The following is a 9,158-nucleotide window of genomic DNA, read 5'->3' as shown; positions in this document are numbered from 1 at the left end:
GGACAAATTTTTTTCGCCATTCTCTTTAGTTTTATTGTTTGTTTTGGGCGAATAGTTATCATTTTGTACATGTTTACTATTTTTTGGGGGTGAGGTAAATATTTCTTTAGACATTTGACTTGGTCTTAATATTACACAATTTGTGAGGTTCGTTAACTTTGGGTTTTTTTTAATAGGAGAATGAGTGGGAGAAACTACATTATTAATACTACATATTGAATGTACATTAATGTCATTTGAAAGTAAGGACGTAATATCATCAATATTTTCCATTATGTCTTCGTCATCTACTATTATATCAGATTGCTTGAGAACATTTGTAACAAAGTATTCATCGCAGGATTGAGACACAGAGTTAACATTTGATTTCACTATTCCTGGATTTTTACCAAGAACGATCATCCTAATCCTGTAAAAGGCATTTATAGGAGTAGGATGATCGTCCAACCCTCCTCTCGTTCTCAATTGAGAAAAAAAGTTTTCTAAGCAATCCTGATTTAACCGATGGGTCAATATGTATTTAATTCCATACTTATTTTTTAAATCATAATGAAGACCTTTAAGGGATTTGTTCGATATTATAATACTTTTCTGGAAAATTTGCAGAATCCCGTTTTTTTTCCCATCACAGACCATAGCATTCATTGTGTATGACATTTTATCTAAAATTTGATTTTGAGCTGAAAAATTAATACCATAACCACATTTGGATTCTGGGGTGTCATATTTAACAAAGCTGTTCATAACATCGAACCAACTATTTACTGTTTCTATAAACTCTGCTGTATCATTACAGAGCCCCATTCTCTTAACAGCTGTTGCCACGTTGTGCGATAGAAGTTCAGCGGCTAGCCTAACGTTCTGTCTTTGCGTTTTAACACAGTTGAAATGCAAATTGGTTAGCTTTGGGCACATTTTTATTTCACCGACATAACTTTTAAACATTGTAAGGACTGGTTCTTTAGATAGCTAGTTTCATTTAAGTTTGGTGTAGAAAATAACTTTGTACTATATGGGTTTGATGCTAATTCCTTAGAATTCAAAGTTGGTAACAAATCATTAAAATCTAAATTTTGAAAATAATTTTTAAATGTATTATTTCTAATAGGGGTGGACTGACAACCATTAAAATCTTTGAAAATTGAGCTATTGCAATTATAGGCACGAGTTGAGATGTGAGGTGAATCACTCTCTTTAAAATAGGAACTTTTGGAAGTATCACAAATAGAATTTGAATTTCCATTTTCTTTTGAAAGTTCATGTAGTTTATCCGTAGACAAGGAACTTTTGGTATTATTATCACAAGTAAAGGTTATGTTCCCTTTTTCAATAGAGTTTTCTTTTGGATCTTGTTGGTTTATTGAAGACTTAATGTTCAAGGAACTTTGGTTGTTATCACAAGTGGAATTTAAGATCTTTTCACTACAGGTGTCTTTCAGAATTTCTTGGATTTCAGTAGGCTGTATATCACAAGATACATTTGATATTGGGTTTTCATTAGAGCATTCTTCAGTAGTTAGATTATATTCTGGGGGTAGAAGTTCATCTGGGGTTGATTTTTCACTGGAAATGGTCTCAACCTAAAAATTGATTAATGTTATGTTTAATATTTTAATGAAAAAAGGATTAATTTTTTAAAACCTCTTGATCACTTGATTTTCGCCTGTCTCTTGATTTTCTTCCCATGGTTTGGCATGCGGCTTCATTGATTGGTAAGTTGATTGAGGGGATAGCCGATGGTATTAATAACTTCTTTGATTTATAATTCATTAAGTCTGCCATCAAATTTCTTTGAAAGTCTTGTTCGATGAAATGGTCTGAACATATCCTGGCACATTTTAAATTTAGGTTGTCTCGTAAAGATCCACATGCCTTTATCCATTTCTGTCGGATATTTATTTCGGATGGAAATCGATGGTATGACACATTCTTACCCCTACTTCCAGTAAAAAAATTACTACACCCAGAAACTGAGCAGCGTTGACCTGGCATTATCCTAAATCAATGGCGAAACGTGGTCTCTAAATTCAAAATAATCAAGTCAAATTAAGGCTTCAAAGTTAAGACTCGGCAAAAACTAATACTAATTTACAACAGATTATTCAATAAAATCACTAAGATTGCAAATTACCACTATAACCTATATAATACTCGAAGCTATTTACTACATTAAAATTTAAAAAAATTTATTTTTACCTGCGTTTGAATTATAAATTGGTTAGCCATGATGACAAGCCATCGTCCGACGGTCCGCAAGGTTCGTAAAATACTGCGTATAATAGACGGTCCGAATGGGTAAAATCCCAACTTCTGCTACACGCCACTCGCCGATTTTGTTGTGGTACCCCAAAATATAACGCGACTACGCGAAGGCTCGTTTATTCGGCAGTGGCATCCACTGACGTAATGAAAGGGGAAACACCGGTTGTTTGCCTCCCTTTTTTTGCGCGCCGATCTCTCGTTCCCCAGAACCGGCTCTATAAGCCAACCTTATTATACGCAGTATTTTACGAACCTTGTATCGTTCCAACGTCTAGAAATTTCAAATTTTCAGTCCAAGGCTGCGTTCAGTAACTCAAAAAAGCTCAGCGCTAAGTCAACAGATTTTTTGGCTTCCGGTTTTGACATCACGTTGCTCGTCCGTTGAGCAACGAAGTGATCGGCTGTAAGAGCAGATTTTTCCGTTGCTCAACGGTCACGTGACGTCTCAGCACGAAGGAAGGCTAGCTGCGGACGCCACAACAGACGATATTTTACAAAATTTACAACGAGCGTAAAAAGCGTTCAACAAAATACTACGTCACGTCACCATGGTCACGTTAGCAACGCAGCCCAAATTATTGTATCCGAAACATCCGGCGGGAAATTCAAATTTAAACCCATCGTAACTAACGCTATAATGACGTCAAGTCGACTCGTGTGACGAGATTATGATCCAAGTGTCTGGGAGTTTGCCCAAATTTCTATCAAAGGAATTCCGTTATGTGGTTCCTTGTCGTATTTTTTAAATAAACGTGAAAAAATTTAGACCGGCCATTAAATTATCAATTTGTATAGTACGCCAATAATGAATTGTCAAAAAAATGGTACTATAAAGTACGCACCGAAAATCATGTAGCGATTTCCATTTGACTGCTCTCGAGCTATCTAGATCACTCTGATCAAGATTCGCGTGTTCCTTTTCCCGCTCTCGGGTGCTCCGAGATCGACCAAAACCGATTTGCCGATTTCGACAGATCAGCGGATCGAGATCGAGATCGGAACAAATTTTTGCGTGTTCTTTTAGATTTTTGGGCAAAATGGCAGACCAAGACGCGAAAATTCAAATTACTAGCGGACGAAAAACCACAAAGTGCGGGAATGGCATGTTCCATTTGCGGTCTTACTCTAGTCTATTGGGGCGAGATCTATGACGTCAGAGACAGATTCGGAGCGAATCTCGAGCAATCAAATGAAAACGGTATCAAACAAATTGTACACCCAAAAATTGGTCACCTAACCGAAAAATGTCGCGTGTTCGTCCACCAAAAAATGTGCCAAAGTTTGCTATTCACTCTCCATTCATGGTCCGTATTGGTGAAAGTGTTCCCTCGACAACGCGAATATCTAGCGGTTTTGTAGGGTCGTTCCTCAAAGGTACGCTTTAGCTGACTTCTATGTTATAAAAAACAAACAGATCATCCGCTAGTTCGATTTTTCTCTTAAAAAATCTTGGGAGGCCACGACTTTATCCAATATACTTTACTTTTTAAGAATAGTTATAAACATTTATAATGAAAAAGTTCTTATATTTTAAAAATTGCAAAAGTGGCTCTCGATGTTATGAAAATATAAATTTTTGCCCTGTTCCAAAAGAATTTTCAAAATTATAAAATATTTATTTAGTCTCAATATCACTTTTAAAAATATCACATTTTAACACGTTTAAAAATATCACAATTTCAACTCATTTCAACCTTTTAAATTTTTAAGAGATCTTGACTATTATACAGTACATCATTTTTCAAACTATAAATCCTATAGGTTCAAATTCAAATGGTTCAAATTCAAGTTCATTAGGAAAAAATGTTTTAGTACATTTTACAGGGGTGTAATGGCTAAGTCATTGGCTGACTTGTAAGCCCTGCTTGGGTGCTTATTCAGTTATTAAACATTGAGATCAAATTAACCAAAGGAAATATACACAATTAACACTATATAAAAAAAACAAAAAGAAAACAACTGTATATTATATTTATAAAAAAAAATAATAATAGGGAAAAATATAATTACTCACTAAATAATAAAACAGACAGAAAGTAAACAGCGGTAAGAGAGTTTCAAGTGGTAGTCCTACTCCGTAGGTTTTTGTTCTATCAAAAATAGCTTAAGTCTCTTTTTAAAAGTATAGATGATTTCGTGTATATCGATTTTAACGATTATGGAATTAAACAATTTGATACCATTATATAATATTGAGGTTATTTTTTTGCTGGTGTTACATTTAGGTAGTTTAAACATTTGTTTTGATCTCGTATAAACAAATTTTTCTGTTTTTCCTAAAATTTGATTATTACCGTGGAAATCTTTGTACAAAAATATGATGGTTAAAAAGTTATATAGTTGGAAAATGTTTAGAATCTGGTTGTTTAAGTATAGCTCCCTTGTATGGGTTAAGAACGGTACGTTATTTATCGATCGAATAATCCTTTTTTGAAGCGTGGTTAGTCTGCTTAAATTGTTTTTTGATGTATTACCCCAGATACATAACTCTATGTATTTGTATCCCGCTGCTCCGCCTAAGCACTACAGCGGCCTACGAGATTAAACAGGCCGGGACAAAAGTGCGCTTTGCGAAACAACGTTCGGCCAGTGAGACAGCCATCATGACTGCCCCACATATAGCAAACAAACGCCCTCATCATGGCCCAACAAAAGACGACACCATGGGCTGCCCGAAACCCACCCTCGCACAGCTGAGGACTAGAGTGACTTCTTCTTCCACTGCAAACTACCCTCCTTAGTAGGTCACTGAATGACGAGTATGGAACACCCATGACGTTCCAGTGACCCAGCGCCCCGATCACATGACCTTGAGAGCCGGGTATGGAGCCCCCCACAGGCTCCAGTGACCCCATCACACCACTAGATAGGGACCGTGGGAATACAGAAACCATAGCTGATCTTTGAATAGAATAGAGCGTAATATATTTCTTTTAACATTTTATGGGATAAGATATTTTTACATTTGTGGGCCATTCCACAAACATTTCTTAATGAGTTACATAACTGATTGGTTTGCACGTTCCAGTTTAGGTGCTGGTCATAGTATATTCCCAAATATTTGTAGCTTTGTACCCTTCTTAAATTATAATTATCTATATGCAAATTTTCGCTAGTGCTAGTGTCTTTTCCTATGTTACTGAAAACGATATATTCTGTTTTATCAAGGTTCAAACTTAAGTTATTATTTTTAAGCCATTGGTTTATTTTTCTAGCATCTGGTTGGCTTTACTAATTACATAGTCAATACCCTTACCTCCCAAAATTAGCAACGTATAATCTGCGTATAAAAAGGCCTGTTTTAATAATATTTGTTATATCATTGATATATAAATTAAATAGAAGTGGAGAGATAACAGAACCTTGTGCTACACCATTGGCTAGGTATTTTTCTTCTGACAGAATGCCATTTACCCTGGTAACGCAGACTCGGTTTGACATATAGCTCTCTAGTCAGTCTCCCGCGACACCTCTAATACCTAATGTGCGTAAATTCTGTATTAAATTTGTATGTGGTATGGAGTCGAACGCTTTCCTTAAATCCAGAAAGACTCGAACGCATAATTATCTTTTATCAAGAAATCCCATACTATTCCCATACGCCCCACAGATGGCATTAACCGTTCAAATTCCTTCACGAAAGCCAAATTGCGATTGTGAAATTAGGTTGTATTTTTTACAGAAGGTTTTTAATCTATCATTGAAAGCTTTGTCAAATATCTTGGCTATGAAAGGAAGTATAGATATTGGGCGATAATTTTTACATTCGTCTAGTTTGCCTTTTTTGTGAATGGGGACGATAATGTTTTTTTTTTTAGTTTGTCAGGATATATACCTGTGGAAAATGAAAGATTTATTAAAAATGCTAATGGGAGTAGTAAGTAGGGGAATACAAATTTCATGGGTTTGGAGTGGAGATCGTCTATGCCCGCGGCCGACTCATTAGGGATACTCTTGGCTATATTTAATAGCTCCTTATTGTTGATAGGGTAGAGAGCCATTGTTGCTGACATGTTAGGGCAATTGCTATTATAAATGTCTGCGTTGCTAGGGATTTCTTCTGTAAAGTAGTTATTATGTTCATTGGGAGGTATAGGTATTTCTATCTGGGAAACATTTTTCCTGTTCATTAGGCTATTTAGTATATTTCACTTTTCTTTCGCGTTTTTACAGTTGATTAATTTTTGGTAGAAGTAATTGTTTCTAGTATTTCTAATTATATTATTGGTTGAATTTCTGAACGCTATGTAATTACTAATATTGTCGTCTGAAGGTTGTCGTATAGCTTTCTTCTGTAGTTTGTGTAATTTTTCTAATCGTTTTTTTTTTAATTTTATATTTAAAACTCTTTTCGTATTCTTCCTTAATTTTAGTTTCAAAAGTGTTATATGCGTCATTTATATTTTCTTTTTATACAATTGAGACCAGTCTGTCTCGGAGATTTTTTGCGCAAAGATATTAAGGTTTTTTTTTACAAAAGTTTCTAATTTCCATAGTTTTGGTAATTTGGGTTTTTTAGCCGTGAACGTAAACGACCTTATGGTCTGTAATATAAATATCAAGAAGGACCACCTTTTCTTTAAAGTTTAAAAAAATATTGTCTATGCATTTTCCAGATGCGTTTCGTGTTGGCTCGAAGATTGTTTGATGAATAATAAATAAATATATCTAAAATTGCGTTGGAGCATGGGGTAGCAGTAATTAGATCTACGTTGAAGTCGCCTGAGACTATGATTTTTTTCGCCATGCTTTGTTTGACGGAATTGCTAATAATAAGTTCGCATAGGCTTAGGAAGTTATTTATATTGGATGAGTGAGTTCTATAAATTATAATGTAAATATCCTTTGTTTTGTTATTTTGTATTACATAACTTTAAATTTCGGAATTAAACATGCATTTATTGGTGAAAATTGTAATTCGCTTTTGTAGTAAAAACCCACCCCTCCTCCTATTTTATTACCTATACCGCGAAAGGTGTAGCCAGGGTGATAGTAAATAACATCATCTTTAAACCAGGTTTCGGTTAACGCATATATTTCTGGGTCAATATTTAATTGAGATATATTTGCTACTAGAGAGGAGAAATTGCAGTGTGCACTGCGTATGTTTGAGTAAATACAGCTCATAAAAAAAGGTGGAGGAAAAATTACATCGATAAAATAAGTGACGGGATTATAAATATGGTTTAGTCTTTTCTTTCTACTTTGCCCTTTACTTCGTTGAAATAATATTTTGTATTTTCAATTTCTATTAGGAAGTTTGCTATAAATTTTCCATTACCGCTGCCGTGTGTTTTTAGATATTGTATAAGGTAGAATCTTGACGTTTCTTGCTTTGGCGTGAAATCTGGTGAGATATATATCTTGGAGCCAGCAAGTTTGTAATCGTGTTTTAGTAAGTCAATTTTTAATTCGGGGTCATTAAGTTTTAATACTACACGCCTGGGTTGTACTTCTTTAGTATTCCCCCTTCTGTAGACTTGATGAGGCTTAATATTGATTTTAAAGCCAATAACGTCAGTAAGTATGTTGTGAATAGATTTGGCTATTTAAATCAGGCTCATTTAAACCCGTGATTGCAACATTTCCCTTACGGTTTTCAGCTTCTAGATAGTAAATTCTAGATTTTAGGTCACGGTCGCGATTAGCATTCTCACTGATGGTGTCTCTATATTTTTCTGTAAAGTTATTAAAGTCGAATCTAAGGGTGTCTACTTCATCTATCTTACTTTCTATGCTATTGAGTCTATTATTATGATCTTTTACTGTGCTTATTAGGTTCTCCATTTTTGCGTTTGTACATAGGACTGCATTGTTCAGACTATCTACTTTTCCAGATAAGATTTGGGAGCTTTCTTCCAGACTTTTCTGCAGGTCTGTTTTTGTTTTACGTAACTCGGTAAGGATTTTTTGGAGGTCACTTTTTTCAGACATATTTGCATATGTTAGGGTTGAGCACCAGCAATAACACAGTTCTAAGACAAATAAATTTGAAAAGGAAGTTTTTTTTATTACCTGTAAAAATTCAGGAGCGATTAGAGATGGTCGAGAAAAGCTGGTGCTCTGAAGTTGCCGTGAGATCACTGTATCTTATATAGACTTCGTAAAAAATAATCTGGCGGTTGTGGTACTGTAGATAAGGGTGTCGTAGTAGGTGACGTTGTTATTAGATTCTGCACAGGTTGATAAACTTGTTTTTTAGGATCGGTCGTAGGTCTTGTTAGGCTAGAATACTTCGGGCGTTGATGCAGTTGCGTTCCTTTGGCCAAGGATGAAAGAGACAGCTTCTTGTGTGTACGCCGATTTCTGTAAAAGTTCAGGAGCGATTAGAGTTGGTCGAGAAAAGCTGGTGCTCTGAAGTTGCCTTGAGATCACTGTATCTTATATAGACTTCGTAAAAAATTTTAGTTACCAATCCCCACTGCGGATTAAGAGTGGATGCTATAGCAACTCCAGCTTATACCCTACTTACGTAGGTAAAGAGGCAAACCCTTTGGTGCTTCCTGTAATATGTTTACCTATTTTTTTAGCGTGCAGATAAACTTTACCTTGCAAAACAGGTTTTTGGTTCATGATACTTGTTTATTTACCCTTGCTCAAGCTCAAAACCAAAAATTAACTTGAAAAATGATAAATGAAGATTTAAATGAGTCAAGATGAACAGGTTAATTCGTTACGTAAATTCAATAATGTAACGAAAATGAAAAAAAAAACACTGAAATACAACAGGAATATCTTCATGTATCAACGAATACTTTCCAAACTCAGAGCCAAGACCTCTTTTTATAAACTATAAGAAATCAAATGATCTGTATAGTAGATAGCCTGTTACAAGTCAAGATATATTAAGGCTTAGTTGGTAAAATAAAACCCTCCTTATGAGGCCACCAAATGGG

At 35.1% G+C, this 9,158-nt stretch overlaps 1 protein-coding gene across 2 annotated transcripts; it reads right to left on the bottom strand.

The window, feature by feature from the left end:
• Positions 1-280: 280 nt before the first annotated feature.
• On the bottom strand, positions 281-8,340 carry LOC149923116 (uncharacterized). Of its 2 annotated transcripts, XM_090163367.1 has the most exons (5): positions 8,278-8,340; positions 2,197-2,533; positions 1,935-2,021; positions 1,642-1,884; positions 281-1,580 (listed from the first exon to the last, which is right to left on the bottom strand). In XM_090163367.1, the coding sequence occupies exons 4-5, from the start codon at positions 1,780-1,782 to the stop codon at positions 918-920; spliced, it is 804 nt and encodes a 267-aa protein (XP_090019493.1). In that variant the 5' UTR covers positions 1,783-1,884; positions 1,935-2,021; positions 2,197-2,533; positions 8,278-8,340; the 3' UTR covers positions 281-917. The 2 variants fall into 2 exon arrangements, with proteins under 2 accessions (XP_090019493.1, XP_090019492.1); XM_090163366.1 differs by having other exon boundaries at positions 1,642-2,021.
• Between the last annotated feature and the right edge of the window lie 818 nt (positions 8,341-9,158).

Source organism: Leiobunum rupestre, chromosome 11 (assembly GCF_980474605.1).
Source record: "Leiobunum rupestre chromosome 11, qqLeiRupe1.1.hap1, whole genome shotgun sequence".
NCBI classification, from domain to species: domain Eukaryota; kingdom Metazoa; phylum Arthropoda; class Arachnida; order Opiliones; family Sclerosomatidae; genus Leiobunum; species Leiobunum rupestre.
Note: the sequence above shows the minus strand (reverse complement) of the source record. Positions and strands in the feature narration are given on the sequence as shown.

Excerpts from the sequence above, each read along its gene's own strand:
- LOC149923116 (XM_090163366.1), bottom strand. The coding sequence starts at position 1,992 with ATGCCAGGTCAACGCTGCTCAGTTTCTGGGTGTAGTAATTTTTTTACT. Across the intron at positions 1,581-1,641 it reads GAAAATCAAGTGATCAAGAG|GTTGAGACCATTTCCAGTGA; the intron begins GTTTTAAAAAAT and ends ATCAATTTTTAG.